The sequence below is a fragment of the Bos taurus genome, chromosome 3 (assembly GCF_002263795.3).
Source record: "Bos taurus isolate L1 Dominette 01449 registration number 42190680 breed Hereford chromosome 3, ARS-UCD2.0, whole genome shotgun sequence".
In the NCBI taxonomy this organism is placed as follows: domain Eukaryota; kingdom Metazoa; phylum Chordata; class Mammalia; order Artiodactyla; family Bovidae; genus Bos; species Bos taurus.
This window is the reverse complement of record NC_037330.1, coordinates 79,722,677-79,743,549: the sequence shown is the minus strand read 5'-3', so window position 1 is coordinate 79,743,549 and position 20,873 is coordinate 79,722,677. Positions and strand designations below refer to the sequence as shown.

Genomic DNA, 20,873 nt, shown 5'->3' with positions numbered 1-20,873 from the left:
CACGGGCTTAGCTGCTCCATGGCGCGTGGGATCTGTCAGCATCAGGGATGGAACCTGTGTCTCCTGAATTGTCACGTGGATTCTTTACCACTGCACCACCAAGGAAGGCCTGCTCATTCGATTTTGTATCAATTTACCTTTTAAACTTGATGTAAGAGATTTCAGTTTGTGGAAGTGTAATTTGCTATACAACATTAGAAATTCTTCTAGAGATAACACTTTCTAATTTCAGTGTTCTCAGTCACATCTGACTCTTTGAAACCTCATGGACTATAGCCCGTCAGGCTCCTATGTCCATGGGATTTTCCAGGCAAGAATACTGGATCCCCTTCTCCAGGGGATCTTCCTGACCCAGGAATCGAACCCACGTCTATTGTGTCTCCTGCATTGGCAGGCATATTCTTTACCACAAGCACGACCTGGGAAGCCATTGAGAGCTATGCACTTTCAGGTACTATCTAATATATTCCTTGTACAAAGCTACAAGGTATATATTGAACACAATTTTACACATGAGGAAACTGAAAGGCAGAGAGGTTAATGTACTTGTCCATGATCATAGAAACAGAAGGGCTCAAATTTAAGTCTTTCTCATTCCTCTTTTAAACAGTATCTTATACTACCTGTCCCTTACGATTTTTGATCTATTTATTTCAGTCCAAAATCAATTAGTTTATGGTTGATTTATGTCCTTTCATACTAACTTTCACACTTCCATTTCTTCCATGATATCATAGTGAAGCAAAACAAAACAAAACAGAAATCAATACAATTGAGGATTAAAATATGTCTTTTCTTTTAGCCAGAAACATTTGAGCATCTTTTTATCAAGCATACAGAATCAACGACCTTTGGTCCTCTTCTTTTGGAGCCTGAAACCATTTCAGAAGATATCAGTGTTGATACATCATGGAAAAATAAAGATGAGATGGTGCCAGCAACTACAGATGCTCTACTTTTGACGACTCCAGATCTTGAAAAGGGTTCTATTTGTATTAGTGACCAATGCAGCAGTGCTCAATTCTCTGAGGCTGAGAGCACAGACATAACCTGTGAGGATGAGAGCAGGAGACAGCCCTCTGTTAAATATGCCACCCTGCTCAGCAACTCTAAATCAGGTGAAACTGAGGAGGAGCAAGGACTTATAAATAGCTCAGTCAGCAAATGCTTTTTGAGCAACAATTCTCCACCAAAGGATTCTTCCTCTAAGAGATCATGGGAAATAGAAACCCAGGCATTTTTTATATTGTCAGATCAACATCCCAATATAATTTCACCACACCTTCCGTTCTCAGAAGGCCTGGATGAACTTTTGAAACTTGAGGGAAATTTCCCTGAGGAAAATAATAATGAAAGGCCTGTCTATTATTTAGGAGTCACTTCAATCAAAAAGAGAGAGAGTGATGTGTTTTTGACCAATGAGTCAAGAGTGTTGTCCCCATTCCCAGCCCACTGTTTATTCACTGACATCAGAATCCTCCAGGACAGTTGCTCACACCTTGTAGAAAATAACTTCAACTTAGGAACTTCTGGTCAGAAGACTTTTGTATCTTACATGCCTCAATTTCAGACTTGTTCCACTCAGACTCAGAAAATAATGGAAAACAAGATGTGTGACCTAACTGTTTAATTTCATTCTGGAAATATCTAAGATTTATGATGTAAATGAGTCATATGAAGGTTAATATATTTCATCATTGGTTAGGAGAGTAGAAAAGAAAACAGAGTCAAATTTGAAAATGATTGTTCCAGAACTAATGGTTGCCATACTCACTCAAATAATACAGACAAAGGTTGTGAGAAAGCCTTCAAGAGCCTAACAATGTAGACTGACTCTTCTAATGATTTTGCTAATCAGCTACAGTGGGACAGTCTCCAGAGACTTTTGTCTAGCTAGCCATAAACTCAACAGTAGTATATTTGGGGACATAGAACCTATATAGAAGGAGCTAATCATCTGAATTACATTCACATCTGAAAGACTTCACATTAACACTTGTGAAAATGTAACTATTTTCAAGGGTGTGGTTATTTTGCCTTCAGTTGTCTTTACTGTGCGCTCATTTACACACACACACACACACACATACAATCATATCCAATAGGCATCCTTGTGCATTTTAAATGTACGTGATGTATGTGTATTTTGTGATGTTAGACTGTGTGATTTGAAAGTGTTTTTATTTAACAGACTTACCTTGAGCGCTTACTCTGTGATCCACACTCAGCTAAATGTGTAGATAAATAGAGGATATTGCCCTGGGCTAGGGGATATACTCGGAAAAGGCGATGACACCCCACTCCAGTACTCTTGCCTGGAAAATCCCATGGACGGAAGAGCCTGGTAGGCTGCAGTCCATGGGGTCGTGAAGAGTCAAACACGACTGAGCCACTTCCCTTTCACTTTTTGCTTTCATGCATTGGAGAAGGAAATGGCAGCCTACTCCAGTGTTCTTGCTTGGAGAATCCCAGGGACGGGGGAGCCTGGTGGGCTGCCATCTATGAGGTCACACAGAGTCGGACACGACTGAAGTGACTTAGCAACAGCAAGGGGATATACTTGTGAAGATACATAAGAAATCAGTCTTTATATATTAAATCTAAGATCTGTACCATAGAATGAAACTACCTATTAGAATGATGATACCCACAAGTATTTTGGTAGCAACACGTATTTGTGAAAATATACTGTCTGCCTTAACTTTTCTTGGCTTCTCTGGTAGGTTGGTTGGTAAAGAATCTGCCTGCAATGCAGGAGACCCCAGTTCAATTCCTGGGTTGGAAAGATCCTCTGAGAAGGGATAGGCTACCCACTCCTGTATTTTTAGGCTTCCCTTGTGGCTCAGCTGGTAAAGAATCTGCCTGCAATGTGGGAGACCTGGGTTCGACCCCTGGGTTGGGAAGATCCCCTGGAGAAGGGAAAGGCTACCCACTCCAGTGTTCTGGCCTGGAGAATTCATGGACTGTATAGTCCATGGGGTTGCAAAGAGTTGGACACGGCTAAGTGACTTTAACTTCACTAACTCTTCTTTATAAAGATGTTGACATGCTCATTTTCTGATACAATTAGATAGTTAGATAATACTGTATGTGACTCTGGAGTCCTTGTCTTCCTCATTCTCTCTTGCATATACACTAGTTTTTTCTCATTTACTGAGCATTCTCCCTATGTATAAACGAACCACTATGCTAATACTTTCCTTGCTGCTGTGCTGTGCTTAGTCACTCAGTCGTGTCTGACTCTTTGCGATCCCATGGAATGCATCCTACCAGGCTCTTCTCTCCCATGGAATGCATCCTACCAGGCTCTTCTGTCCATGGGGATTCTCCAGGCAAGAATACTGGAGTGGGTTGCCATACCCTCCACCAGGGGATCTTCGCAACCCAGGGGTCAAACCCAGGTCTCCCACATTGCCAGCAGATTCTTTACCAGCTGAGCTAACAGGGAAGCCCCAATACTTTCCTTACTTTAGGTAAATTAATTATTGAAATAATTGTATGAAACATGTTCTACTATTATATTCCTTTTAAAAATTAGAAGATTAAGTAATTTTCCCCGAGATCATAGGTAGTGGAATTCAGTTATAAACCCAGAACTTTTTAAGCTAGTGATTATGCTTTTAACCCATACCTTACATTGTCATCCATTAAAAAAAAAGATCTGACCTGTAATCTAATAAAATTTAAGTAGAATTCAGACTTAAATTGAAGAAAGTAGGGAAGGCCTCTAGACCATTCAGGTATTACCTAAATCAAATCCTTTATGATTATACAATGGAAGTGACAAATAGATTCAAGGGATTAGATCTGATAGAGTGCCTGAAGAACTATGGATGGAGGTTCACGACATTGTACAGGAGGCAGTGATTAAGACCATCCAAAGAAAAACAAATGCAAAAAGGCAAAATGATTTCTGAGAAGACCTTACAAATAGCTGTGAAAAGAAGAGATGCAAAAGGCAAAGGAGAAAAGGAAAGATATACCCATTTGAATGAACAGGGGAGATAAGAAAGCCTTCCTCAGTGATCAATGCAAAGAAGTAGAGGGAAACAATAGAATGGACTAGCAGTCTCTTCAAGAAAATTAGAAATACCAAGGGAACATTTCCTGCAAAGATGGTCACAATAAAGGACAGAAATGGTATGGACCTAACAGAAGCAGAAGATATTAAGAAGAGGTGGCAAGAATACACAGAACTATACAAAAGAGATCATCATGACCCAGATAACCACAATGGTGTGATCACTCACCTAGAGCCAGACATCCTCGAATGCGAAATCAAGTGGGCCTTGGAAAGCATCAGACAAAGCTAGTGGAGGTGATGGAATTCCAGTTGAACTATTTTAAATCCTGAAAGATGATGCTGTGAAAGTGCTGCACTCAATATGCCAGCAAATTTGAAAAACTGAGCAGTGGCTGCAGGACTGGAAAAGGTCAGTTTTCAACCAATCCCAAAGAAGGGCAATGCCAAAGAATGTTTAAACTATCCCACAATTGCACTTATCTCTCATGCTAGCAAAGTAATGCTCAAAATTCTCCAAGCCAGTCTTCACCAGTATGTGAACTGTGAAATTCCAGATGTTCAAGCTGGACTTAGAAAAGGCAGAGGAACCAGAGATCAAATTGCCACCATCCGCTGGATCATTGAAAAAGCAAGAGAGTTCCAGAAAAACATCTACTTCTGTTTTATTGATTACACCAAAGCCTTTAACTGTGTAGATCACAACAAACTGTGGAAAATTCTTCAAAAGACGAGAATACCAGACTACCTGACCTGCCTCCTGATAAATCTGTATGCAGGTCAAGAAGCAACAGTTAGAATTGGACATGGGACAAAAGACTGGTTCCAAAGTGAGAAAGGAGTATGTTAAGGCTGTATATTGTCACCCTGCTAATTTAACTTATATGCAGAGTACATCATGTGAAATGCCAGGCTGAATGAATCACAATCTGGGATCAAGATTGCCCAAAGAAATATCTATAACCTCAGATATGCAGATGATACCACCCTTATCAGAAAGGGTAAGGCAGAAAGTGAAGAGGAACTAAAGAGCCTCTTGATGAAAGTGAAAAAAGAGAGTAAAAAAGCTGGCTTAAAACTCAGTATTCAGAAAACTAAGATCATGGCATCTGGTCCCATCACTCCATGGCAAATAGATGGGGAAACAATGGAAACAGTGACAAACTTTATTTTCTTGGGCTCTAAAATCACTGCAGATGGTGACTGCAGCCATGACATTAAAAGATGCTTGCTTCTTGGGGAAAAAAAAAAACTATGACTAACCTAGATAATATATTAAAAAGCAGAGACATTACTTTGCCATTAAAGTTCCATCTAGTCAAAGCTATGGTTTTTCCAGTAGTCATATATGGATGTGAGAGTTGGACTGTAAAGAAAGCTGAGTGCCAAAGAATTGATGCTTTTGAACTGTGGTGTTGGAGAAGACTCTTGAGTCCCTTGGACTGCAAGGAAATCCAACCAGTTAATGAGTTGGAACTCATTAACTAATATAACTAAAGGAAATGAGTCCTGAATATTCATTGGAAGGACTGATGTTGAAGCTGAAACTCCAATTATTTGGCCACCTGATGCAAAGAACTGACTCACTGGAAAAGACCCTGATGCTGGGGAAGATTGAAGGCAGGAGGAGAAGGGGATGACAGAGATGGTTGGATGGCTTCACTGACTTGATGGACATGTGTCTGAGCAAGCTCCAGGAGTTGGTGATGGACAGGGAAGCCTGGCGTGGTGCTGTCCATGGGATTGCAGAGTCAGACATGGCTGAGCTACTGAACTGAACTGAACTGTTGATACTGGATAAAAATTAAGTGAGAATTACACAGATGTTGTCTTTGCCTTTAAAGACTTTAATATTTATTTTTTATTCCAGTTCTTGGTATGGGAAAAAAAGAAATCCCAAAGAAAACATATCGAGCAATAAACTAAGAAACCTGCAGAAACAGTTGTTCAATGGCAGTAAGAATTTCCAGATTATCAGTATCATCAAAATAAATACTTCAGTCCTCAAAAATACCCCCATGGGCTGTTAAGCATCACTATAAGTGAAAGTCACTCAGTCGTGTCTGACTGTTTGCAATCCCGTAAACTATACAGTCCATGGAATTCTCCCGTCCAGAATACTGGAGTGGGTAGCATATCCGTTTTCCAGTGGATATTCCCAACCCAGAAATTGAACTGGGGTCTCCTGCATTGCAGGAGTGGATTCTTTACCAGCTGAGCTACCAGGGAAGTACTGGTAGTCCATGGGCTCACAAAGAGTCAGACACAACCGAGCAACTTTCACTTTCAAACATCACTAGTTCATACTTACACTGAGAGAGGATTCTGCTGATTTACTATTACCGAAAATAAAATTCTACCTCCTTCTCTCTTCTGGTTATGGCCATATGAAATGAGTGGTTCTAAAGAGTGACAAAGATCTCAGACCTCAGTTGATATTTTTTCACACATTTTATGATTATTTGCCAACCTGTAATCAATAAACCTGTTTCATGTCATAAGTACTGTTGAGATATCTCAGGATCTCACATACTCAACCAATGACTCTTACGAGAGAAAAGTAGAGGGCCTGTATCAAGTCACTGAATGAGTAATTTGGTACAAAGATAAAGAGAGAAAATTTTTTTCAATGATTTTTAATTGGTTTACTGTTTCAGAAACCGAATTATTACATGTATGGAAATTTTGGTAAAATTAACCATTATTTTTAATAATTTCATAGAATATACATATATTAAAAATTACATTTTGCCCAATTGTACGTGTCAGTAGAGATTAAATACCAACCAAGTCTACAGAGACACGACATCCTCTCATTCTCTCCAGAACAACAAGAAAGAAACTGATGAATGCTCTCAGCCTGAGGTTTTGCCCCTTGTGTATGTGCAGTGTAGTGAATTCAGAAGCCCCAGGACCACTGTAGTGCTGTAGGTCTGAGTTAAAGGAACTTGGTGACAGCACATTAACCTGAGATCACTGATTCCATCCTGATGCAGCTTCAGTTCCCCAAACAAAAACACTTTAGAAACTGAAATTCCCAGGGAGCCTCCTTAATAGAGAGTGTTGAACGGGCGCAGTTTGGCCTATTGTTATATATAGATTTAGATTAGATCATATTTACATATGGGAAAGAATCTGGCTGCCAATGCAGGAGTTGCAAGAGATGAGGATTCCGTCCAGGTCAGGTAGATTCCCTGGAGAAGGAACTGGCAACCCTCTCCAGCATTCTTGCCTGGAGAACTCCATGCACAGAGGAGCCTGGCAGGTTACAGTCCATGGGGTTGCAAAAAGCCAGACATGACTGAAGCCCAGCATGTTATATATGCTCTATATAACATGTTATATATATGTAGAGTGTAGGTTGTGCTGTGTCGCTTTAGTTGCTTTAGCACACGTGGGAAGCCCAGATTATAGATTAGATCATATTTATTGTCAAGGCTCAATTTTCATGTTCAAAAGTTCATTTCAATCTACATATTACTGTATCTTATTAGGTCTTTATGAAAATTACCACTCAGATGAAAATTTTTAATGTTTTGTATTTGTTTGATTAGATATTCTCTGTTTCTTTGCAAACATTCTGTAAAAAGAATTTTTAAGGGAGAGAGAAGCTGAAGTACAGGTTTGGACTTTTAAACTTAGGATAGATCTTGAATTTTGAGTATTTCATTTAAAGGCCTAAAATTTCAACACAAGCTGTGAATCCGTCTCTAAATCTGAACTTCAGGAAAATAAACTCAGAAATTAATAATTTGAGCTAAGAGATTAAGCAGTTTTGTTTGAAGATAAATCATTTGTCAGGGTTAATGAGATTATAGATCTCCTAGGTTAAAACCCCTGAAAACAAAGAAGAGAAAAAAGATGAGGCATATTTACAAGTGTGAATCGTGCTTGTGCTCCGTTGCTGTCATGTCTGACTCTCTGCGACCCCATGGACTGTAGTCCACCAAGCTCCTCTGTCCATGGAATTCTCTAGGCAAGAATCCTGGAGCAGGTTGCCATTTCTTTCTCCAGGGGCTCTTTCTGACCCGGGGATCAAACCTGAGTCTCCAGCATTGACAGGCAGGTTCTTTATCATTAGCGCCACCTGGGAAGCCCAGTGACTATGAGTGAGGGCTAAGTCACTTCAGTCGTGTCCGACTCTGTGTGACCCCATGGACTGTAGCCTTCCAGGTTCCTCTGTCCATGCGATTATCCAGGCAAGAATACTGGAGTGGGTTGCCATTTCCTTCTCCAGGGAATCTTCCCAACCCTGTGTCTCTTATGTCTCCTGCATTGGCAGGTGGGTTCTTTACCATTATTACCACCTGGGAAGCCCCAATTGGTATGAGTTCAGTTCAGTTCAGTTCAGTTCAGTTCAGTCGCTCAGTTGTGTCCAGCTCTTTGTGACCCCATGAATCGCAGCACGCCAGGCCTCCCTGTCCATCACCAACTCCCAGAGTTCACCCAAATTTATGTCCATCGAGTTGGTGATGCCATCCAGCCATCTCATCCTCTGTCGTGCCCTTCTCCTCCTGCCCCCAATCCCTCCCAGCATCAGTCTTTTCCAATGAGTCAACTCTTCGCATGAGATGGCCAAAGAACTGGAGTTTCAGCTTTAGCATCAGTCCGTCCAAAGAAATCCCAGGGCTGATCTCCTTCAGAATGGACTGGTTGGATCTCTTTGCAGTCCAAGGGACTCTCAAGAGTCTTCTCCAACACCACAGTTCAAAAGCATCAATTCTTCGGCGCTCAGCTTTCTTCACAGTCCAACTCTCACATCCAGGCCTCCTATTGGAGCCCTCTGTTCCCATTTAGAGGTTACATGGTGGCAAGAGGAATAGGGACAGAGGTCTTTAATTTTTAAATCTAGTCTCCAGTAGTAAAAAGACTTGGATGAAATTCCCAAACCAGTGGGCAATCCTGGACTGAGAATAATGTTTTATGACAGTAAGCATGACATTATTCTACCTCCTCTTATTCATTTCCAATAAAATCAACTCCCTCTTTCCAAATATCAAACATACGGTCATATTCTCTTAGGAATATTCATTTTAACTTCTCAAAAGTTGAATGGGAAGGTAAATTTCCTCCACAAATTGATACCAGATCCAAAGTTACTTTGGTTGCACAGTATAGAGATGAGGCAGTAAGAGTTGTGTCCACAGGGCTCATGTGGGATTTGCCAACATGCTAAATGAATTGAGACATATTGCAACCATATGTCACGTAGACATGGCTGAAAAAAAAGACCTTTTCAGATTATCTCCTGTAGTTTTTAAAAGATACATGCTCTACATGTCATCTTTCAAAGGTCATCTTGATAGTTACAGACTCTTTTAAAGTATTTACTATTGAGAAAAACATTCTCAAATTTTAAAACACAAGATTAAAATTGTCCACTCTATTATGATGAGAAGAAGCACATTGGAGAAAAAAATTAAACATAGTCACCAAAAATATGAAGAACTGTTTGTAAAAGGAAACTAGGTAAGTCAGTAGTTTTACTCCATCTTGAACAATTGTTTAAAACAAAAAAGTGTTCCTACACCTCATTATGATGTTGGGCAAGCAGCTTAAAACACACAAGACTGAATTAAAACTGAAATATTGTTGCATACATTTGTATGAACATCAAGAAATGGTTTCCATGGGTTTTTATATTGAATGAATTATTTTTATACAAAGTTTATCAATCAATATTTATTGTGGAAAGATGCTGATGTCTGTTTTTCAAAATTAAATATACTTAAGATGTATGGCATTAAATTTAATTTTGTCGGGATCTTTGATAGGATATTTTAGATAACATGTCCATTCAAAATGTCTGAACTGAGAAATAATTTGGGAGATATTTAATTTTATAGTGCAATACTTATATTGTAGATATTGTACTTGTAAAATTTGTCATTGTGTATTTGGCACGCAGTTAACACTTTCTCTTTATTCACAGTTGGTATGTTAATGTTATAAACATAAGTGCTGAGATATGCATCACCAGTTGTTCTATACAATTTAATTGTCCTATTTCACCTTTTTGTCCCTAAATTCATTAAAAAAAGTGTAAATTATGATGACTGTGAATTTTTCATCACTGTGAATCATAGTGTTGAAATTGATGTGAGATCAAATATGAAAAATGGAAAGTGAAAATAGAATTCTTATGACTTAAGTTATTTTAGGGTTATTTTATCTATTACGTGATTACTACTTTCAGCAAAATTTGGAAAACATGAAGAAATAATCCTTGTAGTTTATGTGAATAGGTAATATATTTATTTTTATTCATTGTTAGCATTTGTGTTTTTAAAATTCTTACAAACATGCTTTGCCTTTAGGGATTTGAAAACATTTCAGATCCAAGCATCTCTCTCTATGGTTATTCTCTCTGTATTCTCGATATATCCCCCACACCAAATTTTTGCTGGCGTTATAGCCACTTACATGAAAAATTACTCATTTTAAGCAGCAAGAGCTCTTTACTTTGACTCTCTATTTCCATAAGAAATCTTAATGTACAGTGATCTGTAACATTAGTTTCATCACTTAGCTTTCTGGCAATTTGAGTTTTGGGGCTGGCATTTGGGCTACTATTCATATATGTTTTCTTTCTTGCTTAATTTTAAAATGTAAATAAAACCAACACATACAAAAAATTTCAAGCAGTACCGAGAAATATAAAATAAAAAGTGTTGTCTCCTTCCACTCTCAATCTTTATTTTCTATTTCTCAAAATAACCTGTTATTATTATACCACATACTTCTAAATTTTATATAATTGGGATCATATTCTGCATGCTGTTATAAAATTACCCTTTTCCTTAATATTTCTTGGTGATATTTCCATATAAGCTCAAACATACTTCATTATTTTAATGTTTGTGTAGTATTCCATTATATCAAAATACAGTTATTTAAGTAAACAGTTCAAAACTGGTGAACATTTAGGTTGTTTCTTTTACTTTTGGGGGCAACATTGAAGTGAGCATTCTTTAAAAAAAAAAAAAAAGATGTATTTATTTGTCTGTGTGGGGTCTTAGTTGCTCCATGGCATGTGAGGTCTTAGTTCCCCAACCAGGGATTGAACCTGCACCCCTGCGTTACAAGGCAGACTCTCAATCACTGGACCACCAGCAAAGCCCCTGAAGTGAGCATTCTTATACGTAATTATATCTTGGCATACTTTTTCAAATATACTGTTAAGACTCTTGGTTACAAGTGTAAGAAACCAGCTGTAAATGTCTGAAGTACCTTTTTGCTATTTTAATTTTAACTTGATGAATGACATTGAGCATATGTTCATGTTTATAAGCCATTTGTTTTTCTCTACCTTCCTATTCATTGCTTAATTTTCTATTGTTGTAATTTTATTGCTTTCTAATCATTTTTTCATACATGGGATCTAAATGTTCATAATTGAAATATGATTTATGTACTGTAAAATACACATCTTCACTGTGAGCTGAATGAATTTTCACACATTTTCCCCTGAGTAAAAGCTGAGTAAAATAGAATACACGCTGCCAAATAATGGTTGGAAAAATTTACATTGCTCTTCTGGTGCTTCATATACCAATTCCTTAGTCAACATTGGTATCATCAGGTTTTAATTTTAGCCATTCTGATGGTTGTGTAATGGTTTTAGTTTGTACTTCTTTAATGTGTAATGATTTACAAATCCCTCTCCTACTTTTTTTGTTATTTTGTCATACATTTTATTTCTGTGTATTTCATAAATATCTAAAATATTGTTATATTGACGCCTTAGGCAGTACCTCATCTTTTAAATTTCCTCTTTGTAGTGTTTGTTTGGAGAAGGCAATGGCACTCCATTCCAGTACTCTTGCCTGGAAACTCCCATGGATGGAGGAGCCTGGTAGGCTGCAGTCCATGGAGTCGCTGAGGGTCGTACACGACTGAACGACTTCACTTTCACTTTTCACTTTCATGCATTGGAGAAGGAAATGGCAACCCACTCCAGTGTTCTTGCCTGGAGAATCCCAGGGATGAGGGAGCCTGGTGGGCTGCCGTCTATGGGGTCGCACAGAGTCAGGCACGACTGAAGTGACTTAGCAGCAGCAGCAGCAGTGTTTGTTTATTACTTCTTTCTTCTTTCTGTTTCCATCTGGCATAATTTTCCTTCATCCTAAAGAACTTTATTTTACTGTGGATCAATTGTGACAAGGTGTTGTTTGGGAAGGTCTATATTTTATCTTCAATTTTAATAGATATTTTTTCTGACTATTGAATTCCAAGTTGGCCGTATTTTACATCTTTGTAAGTTGTCATTTTGCTGTCTTCTGGTATGCATGGGTGTTGTTGAGAAGTTAGCTGTCATTTAAATTGTTATTTCTCTTAAAGTAATATGTCTTTTTGTTTGTTTGCTTGCTTTTAAGATTGTTCTCATTGTCTTTTGTTTTTAGAAGTTTGACTATTATGGGTTTAGATGTGCTTTCTTTTTTACTTGTCCAGGTTGGTATTCACTGAGCTTTTTCAATGCAAGGGTTGGGGTGTGTGTGTATGTGTGTGCATGGATGCACACGTGTGTGCTCAATTGTATCTGACTCTTTGTGACCTCATGGACTGAACTCCACTAGGCTCCTATGTCCATGGAATTTTCCAGGCAAGAATACTGGAGTGGATTGCCATTTCCTTCTCCAGTGGATCTTCCTGATCCAGGGATCAAACTTGTGTCTCTTGTGTCTCCTGCATTGGCAAGTGTTTTTATTACTAGTTGAGCCACTAGGGAAGCCCATGTATGTATATATGTCTCCTGCAGTGGCAGGCAGGTTTTTTTAACCACTCATGCCACCTGGGAAACCCTTTTATACTTTGAAGATTTCATTAATTTTTGTCCAGCATTAGATGTCTTGTGTGTGGGGGAGTGTCTATTTGTTCGAGACTCTCTAGTCTACCCTCCTGTTCAAAACAGAATCCCCACTTCCACTTTATATAATACTTTATGTGGTTTTGGACTCCATCTGATTACTTTAAAGTGTTTTATATCTGAGTGGGAAAAGCTTTTTGATTTCAAAGAATAGTTATGTGAATTTAAGGAGACAAGTATTCATTTTAAAAGGAAATAACCTTAGCCAGATAGATCTTCTATGGCATGTTTTCCAATTATTCTGGGATACTGGAACTGCAAAAGAATCACTTTATAAACTTACTATTTCAGACCTAATGTAAATCTCCCATACTCAAGAAGTTTTTATATGTAAGAATCTTTCCGAGTCATTTGTAGTGAGGTGGATGAACCTAGAGTCCATCATACAGAGTGAAGTAAGTCAGAAAGAGAAAAACAAATATTTTATGTTAGTGCATAGATATGGAATCTAGAAAAATGGTACCGATGAACCTATTTTCAGGGCAGAAATAGAGATGCAGACATAGAAGAGTTGTGGACATGGGGTGAGGGGAAGGAGAAGGTGGGATGAATTCAGAGAGTACCACTGACATATTTACACTAGCAGATATAAAATAGAGAGGTAGTGGGAAGTTGCTGTATAGCACAGGGAGCTCAGCTTGGAGTTCTGTGATGACCTAGAAAGGCAGGATGTGGGCGGTGGGATGGAGGCTCATGAGGGAGGAGATAAATTCATACTTATAGCAGATTCACGTTGTTGTCCAGCAGAAACTAACACAACATCATAGAGCAATTATCCTCCAATTTGAAAAAGAAAGAATCTTTCCTACTTACTTCTTTAGTTTGCTCCAACTGAGTGTAAAATCTTTCATCTTTGCAAAATTGGTGTTGTTTGAATGAATGGAGATACTTTAGATTTAATTTTGAAAAATTACACTCTTAGTCACCTGAGGACTGAGTCCCTGGCCTCTAAGCCTGCCTCTTTTTATTTCCCACTGATGATCCCTGAGCAACCACCTATGTAGTCAACTACTTCTGCTTGAGATTGGTGCTGGCACTGGAACTGGAAGCCTGTCAGAGACAAGGCAGCTCCAGGGGATGCTTATTTCATGATCTTTGTCCCAACAATGGAGCAGGTTGTCTTTCAGATACCTCTTTTTATGAATACACTCTTCTCTGTATTCCACTGTCTGAATAACAGAGTGACAGTTTGACTGGTTTACTAGTTTCCAGCAGTCCTATTAGGCAGTCCTTTGTGCCTGTATGCGTGTTGCATTTAGTTTTGTGCCCACCACTGATACAATCATTGGGTATCAGTGTGAAAAGAATTACCTGTTGCTTCTTCCCTGGGGCAGGGATGGGACAAGGCTTAAAAGTAGAAAGTCACTTTGAATGCTGTGCACACTAAAGCTCTCTACTCACTTATGCATAACATCATCACACCTTTTACACTTCCTAATATCATTGAAACGTCAAGTGAAAGGATGACTGTATCTAACAAATGAGGTTATTTAAATAAGAAAATGCTGAAAGGAAATGAAAGCTTGGTGAAGTGGAAGACAGGTGCACAGCAGGCAGTTATTCTTTCTAAGCTGGGAGGTGTGGGTCTGCAGTCTAGGGCACTTGAAGTGAGAAATGTTCGTTAGTTTCTCCAGGGCAACTGTCCATTAATTTCTCCAGGGCAACTGGCCCATTAGAGTACTTGCAGCAAATTGACTGACTCAAATTCCCTAAATAGTCTCCTTTCAGTAACTTCAACAACATGTGCTCAGCACTGTCTGGTACAAGGCTTTCTGCCCTGCATGCTCTGGTCATGAAAACTGAGCAGAGAGACTGCTCCCAGCTGAGATGTACAGCTGGACTGAATAGCTCCATCAGGTGTGTAGGCCAGGCCTGCTGGAGAATAAGGGCATTAGCAGAGGTGTTATAGGGAGTATAGCATAGCAGAAGAGAGAGAATATTTAGAGAGGATAATCAGGCCTGGAAGGAAGACATTGACGCTGTGTAGTACCTGAAAGTATAGAAATACAGGTCAGCCATTTTATCCTTAACTTCATCAGAAATATGCACACTTAAACCTGGAAAAATATATGATTCTGAAAAATTCCATAGGAGAAAGTTAGTTTTCTAAAAATAAAAATTCCTTACAGACATGTAATGTTAATCTTATCTCAAATAGCTAATGTATTATATATCACTGAATTATGTATTATGATCATTACTTTTGAAATCTTACCCAGCAAAAGGCTTTCATTTTAACCACCAGGAGGCATATGCCAAGGAATTTGCAAGTTGAAAAATGAAGGCTTTAGCTTTATAGTAATGGCAAAATGTTAGCTGGAGCTACAGTGTAGCTCTGAATGACTTCATGTGAATCAGGCTGAGATGGTGTTTTTGTAGGTTCATGTTGTCTGCTTTATTCCAGCTGGGGTTTGCATCAGCTTTCTAGACAACTCACTTGCACCTCTGGTGTCTACCTTAGGAGCTGGCTACCTAGGTGAGTATTATGACTCACGGCTGGGAAACAGAGAGGCCGATGCAGTGTCCATGCCCTGTCTAAAGTGACTAGTGCAGGTAGTTTCTAAATCCTAAATGGAAAGTATAACTATTCATTTTGTATAATAACACCAATTCTGCAAAGATTAAAAAGGCTACATACAGTTGGGATGAACTAAAATTCTAAGTAGGAAAGATTATAGCATATACTAATTTGTCGAGCTTGGGAGCATTGTATTAGATTTGAAAAACTGAGGTGATAAAGTGACTCTTTCAGCTTTAATATTCTCAGAACATTGAAAAATGCAAAACACTTGGATTAAATCCTTTTTTCCAAGGGTTTTTTGTAGTCAAATAATGATGTAGCCATTCCTTTCTTCCAAAGCTTTGCTATTCTAAAAACATCCAATATCAACCAAGGGTGTTCTCTCTACTTAGAACTGTTAAAGGTGGAGATAAAGCTATAATACACACCTGGACATTTACAAATGGACTGGAAATTAGATGATATCTGGGACTTATTGTTCAGTGTTCTTAGGTTATGTAGGAAAATGTCTTCACTCTCAGAAGAGGTATATTGACAGTTTAAGGATGAAATGTCAAAATGACTACAACTTACTTTCAAATGATTGCATATATATGTATCAGTTAAGTTCAGTTCAGTTGCTCAGTCATGTCCAACTCTTTGTGACCCCGTGAATCACAGCACGCCAGGCCTCCCTGCCCATCACCAACTCCTGGAGTTCACTCAAACTCATGTCCATCGAGTTGGTGATGCCATCCAGCCATCTCATCCCCTGTCATCCCCTTTTTCTCCTCCCCCCAATCCCTCCCAGCATCAGGGTCTTTTCCAATGAGTCAACACTTCACATGAGGTGGCCAAAGTACTAGAGTTTCAGCTTTAGCATCAGTCCTTCCAATGGACACCCAGGACTGATCTCCTTTAGGATGGACTGGTTGGATCTCCTTGCAGTCCAAGGGACTCTCAAGAGTCTTCTCCAACACCACAGTTCAAAAGCATCAAGTCTTCGGTGCTCAGCTTTCTTCACAGTCCAACTCTCACATCCATACATGACCACAGGAAAAACCATAGCCTTGACTAGACAGACCTTTGTTGGCAAAGTAATATCTCTGCTTTTGAATATGCTATCTAGGTTGGTCATAACTTTCCTTCCAAGGAGTAAGCATCTTTTAATTTCATGGCTGCAGTCACCATCTGATTTTGTGATTTTGGAGCACAGAAAAATAAAGTCAGCCACTGTTTCCACTGTTTCCCCATCTATTTGCCATGAAGTGATGGGACTGGATGCCATGATCTTAGTTTTCTGAATGTTGAGTTTTAAGCCAACTTTTTCACTCTCCACTTTCACTTTCATCAAGAGGCTTTTTAGTTCCTCTTCACTCTCTGCCATAAGGGTGGTGTCATCTGCATATCTGAGGTTATTGATATTTCTCCTGCCAATCTTGATTCCAGCTTGTGCTTCTTTCAGCCCAGCGTTTCTCATGATGTACTCTGCATAGAAGTTAAATAAGCAGGGTGACAATATACAGCCTTGACGTACTCCTTTTCCTATTTGGAACCAGTCTGTTGTTCCATGTCCAGTTCTAACTGTTGCTTCCTGACCTGCATATAGGTTTCTCAAGAGGCAGGTCAGATGGTTTGGTATTCCCTTCTCTTTCAGAATTTTCCACACTTTATTGTGATCCACACAGTCAAAGACTTTGGCATAGTCAATAAAGCAGAAATAGATGTTTTTCTGGAACTCTCTTGCTTTTTCGATGATCCAACGGATGTTGGCAATTTGATCTCTGGTTCCTCTGCCTTTTCTAAAACCATGCATACATGTATATAGTCTCCTTAGGCATACATATCATTTAAAATGTAGAAAAATGTAAACAATTATTGAATCTAGGTGGTGGTAGTGGCTTAGTTGCTCAGTCATGTCCTACTCTTGTGACCCCATGGATTATAGCCTGCCAGGCTTCTCTGTCCATGGAATTTTCCAGGCAAGAATACTGGAGTGGGTTGCCATTTCCTTCTGCAGGGGATCTTCCCAACCCAGGGATCAAACCCATAGACCTGCTTTTACTGCACTGCAGGCAGATTTTTACTGCTGAGCCACCAGGGAAGCACTGGTGGATTTGTGTGCATTTTATCATTTTTTTAACTTTCTATTTGAAATTTTTATAATAAAATGTTGAAAGAGAAACATAGTTTAAAAAGAAGATGCTTTTTAAAGCCAGAAGATGCTGGCTAATAATCTTACTAGCTAGCACATTGTGAACCTAACATACCTTTTCTTCGCAGTAATTTCCTGAATTCTTTATTCCACAGCCATGTACTTATTAAAACTAAGTTATGTCTAAAGTTCATTAGTCCAGGGAATCAGAAAGATATATATTGCTCAGATGAAGAGGTTACATTTCAGTTTTGACTTTCTAAATAAAAAAATTTTATTTTAAAGACTGTGGCCAAAACCAGAGTCTGGGAAGCCTGAACTTCATCCAAAACAGTAATGCCTTGTTGGTGGGGATAAAGTGCTATGTGCAAAGAGTCATAGCTTAGAGGGTTAATATTAGAGATTATTTTCTAATCATACAGAAAGAGATCTTGCCTCATCTTTAGGGTGGGTGAAATAAGTTGGAAGTTTCTCTTATTAAAAAAAAAACTAGAAATGCTCATTAACTATGATAAATATCTTTTAAAATGTATGACTAATCCCACAAAAATGAAAGCATATTTTCATGGGCTTAAAACAAATAGGAACTGAAAACCAGAGCCATAAGCCCCTAAACTTCTGTTGCTGATTCTCTGTACTATTTGCTGGTCGAAGTAACACAGGAGCTTGGGCTTCAGTACCTTCTTAGGGGCAAATGAGATAACAGGCCTTTATTCAGTTGGTGGTTCAGATGGTAAAGTGTCTGTCTATAATGCAGGAGACCTGGGTTCAACCCCTGCATCAGGAAGATCTCGGAGAAGGAAATGGCAACCCACTCCAGTATTCTTGCCTGGAAAATCCCATGGATGGAGGAAGCTGGTAGGCTACAGTCCATGGGGTCGCAAAGAGTCGGACACAACTGAGCGACTTCACTTTCTTTCTTTCTATTCAGTTCAGTTCAGTCGTCAGTCATGTCTGACTCTTAGCGACCCCATGGACTGCAGCATGCCAGGCTTCTCTGTCCATCACCAACTCCCAGAGCTTGCCCAAACTCATGTCCATTGAGTCAGTGATGCCATCCAGCCATCTCATCCTGTCGTTCCCTTTTCCTCCCACCTTCAATCTTTCCCAGCAATCAGGCCTTTGGGAGATATATATTTAGAATTAAGTTCAGATTCCTTGAAGGACTCCACCCCTAGTCAAATTATTAGATAAAATCTTGCTATCACCAATGGGAGAATAGCAGTGACCTTATCTATTTGTCCTGAGATCTGAGTGGAAAGATATCTTCCCTGACAATTTATAACCAGAGTTCTGTCATCGCACAAATTTGGGAAATTTTCACCCTTTGCAAGGTCTGGAACCAACAAGTCAAGATGTTAATATACATGTGTGTGCATGCTAAGTTGCTTAAATTGTGTCTAACTCTTTGCAACCCTATGGACTGTAAGCTGTCAGGCTTCCCTGTCTATGGGATTCTCCGGGCAAGAGCACTGAATTGGGTTACCATGCCCTCCTCCAGGGGATCTTTGTGAACCATGGATCAGATTATGTCTCTTATATATCCTGTATTCGCAGGCAAGTTCTTTACCACTAGCACCACCTGGGAAGCCCCTAATATGCATATGGTCCTATGTAATATTCTCACCAAAATCAAATTCTAAACCGCTTAAGAGATACCATCTTCAACACAGACTCCACGGGATTACATAGATTTAAATCAGCCAAACATGAATTCACAGTCCAACATTATGAAACACGGGAGAAAACAGCCTTCCAAGAATAGAAGAGAGAAGACAAACATCAAAATTGGACCATTCTTAGATTCCCAAGAATCTCCAGGAAACCCTGGGTAATGAAGATCCCCTGGAGGAGGAAATGGCAAGCTACTCCAAGATTCTTGCCTAGAGGATCCCCATGGACAGAGGAGCCTGGCAGGCCATGGTCCATAGGGTCACAAAGAGTCAAACATGACTGAAAGCACTTAGCACACATGCTTGCACACGGCTTTTATTAAGTGCTGTCTCCTGGTCTCTTCCACGCCCATATCTATTTTGAAGTCAGGAAAGCAATTCCATGGCATCGTACTGCATGGTCATTTTCTTTCCCAGAGTACAGTCACCACCGAGTGCTTCAAGGGTGCAGGTGCCCCTCATGAGGACTCAGTTAGTGCCCCGAGGACCCTCACGTCCTCTGAGGAGGGTGTGACAAGAGATGGCTGAACAGGTCACCCGTAATGGATCCATTCCAACCCATCCATTCCTCTGAGATGTTGGTCTCCTTTTTCAAAAGGATATCAAGAAAGTAACAGCCAAACTGTTACCATCCTGAGTCCTAAGAGCTGAGGGGTTGGAGTTCTCCCCAGAGACCATGTGTGTGAGAGAGACAGACAGACAGAGAGGGAATTAGCTGCTTTGAGAGGAACAGTGGGGTCACTGAGGGACACAGAAAGCTGAAGCCTTGCAGCCTCCATCAGGGAGGGAGCTGGGGAATAGCCACCTCAATATTGCTCTCCTCACCTCCCTCCACTTTCCTCCAAGAGTTTCAACCAGCCAAACCCAACCTGAGAGAGAGAGCTTGGAGCCCTGTTGATGCAGTCATAGATCTCAGCCTTCTGGAGCGAAGAGAAGCGTGGATAAGAGGGGAGCATGGATGAGGAAAGGCAGAGAGATGTTTATATTCTCTCTTCAGAAAAGAAGTATCTTTGTAGTTAGTGTCTTTGTTGAAGAAAAAGGTCACATTTCTTCCAGCATAGCAATAATGTAGAAATGTTAAAGCAAGCTGTACTAGTATTTTTTGGTCTTCCTAAAGAAAGCTAAAGAAGAACACAGGAAGATACATCAAGATTGAGAGGTCAGATAAATTAACCTGGGTAAGAACACATTAGAGGCACACTGTCAGAACATCGACAATCTGGTTCTCACTTAGGACCTGTCAACCCGAAATGCTCTACCCTGTTCAGGGGTCCCTGCCTCACTTCAGGAATGTCTCTGCTCAGATTGATTTCCTCTCCTCAGAGAGACCATCCAAAACCAAACCATCTAAGCTATGCCTTTTCAAGTCATTTTTCTTTTTAAAAATCATCCTTTAAATTTTAGTAATATTTATTTTGCTTACTTGTTGCTGCTGCTGCTGCTGCTGCTGCTGCTAAGTCGCTTCAGTCGTGTCCGACTCTGTGCGACCCCATAGACGGCAGCCCACCAGGCTCCTCTGTGCCTGGGATTCTCCAGGCAAGAACACTGGAGTGGGTTGCCAGTTCCTTCTCCAATGCATGAAAGTGAAAAGTGAAAGTGAAGTTTCTCAGTCGTGCCTGACTCCTAGCGACCCCATGGACTGCAACCTACCAGGCTCC

At 39.7% G+C, this 20,873-nt stretch overlaps 1 protein-coding gene across 2 annotated transcripts in view; it reads left to right on the top strand.

The window, feature by feature from the left end:
- The window catches only part of LEPR (leptin receptor), a 104,345-nt gene extending 94,274 nt beyond the window's left edge, over positions 1–10,071 (top strand). Inside the window, exon 20 of one of the 2 annotated variants that reach the window (XM_024985494.2) lies at positions 803–10,071. In XM_024985494.2, coding sequence (XP_024841262.1) covers positions 803–1,630 — 828 coding nt within the window. In that variant the 3' untranslated portion in view covers positions 1,631–10,071. 2 annotated transcript variants of the gene reach the window in all.
- The last annotated feature ends 10,802 nt before the right edge of the window (positions 10,072–20,873 follow it).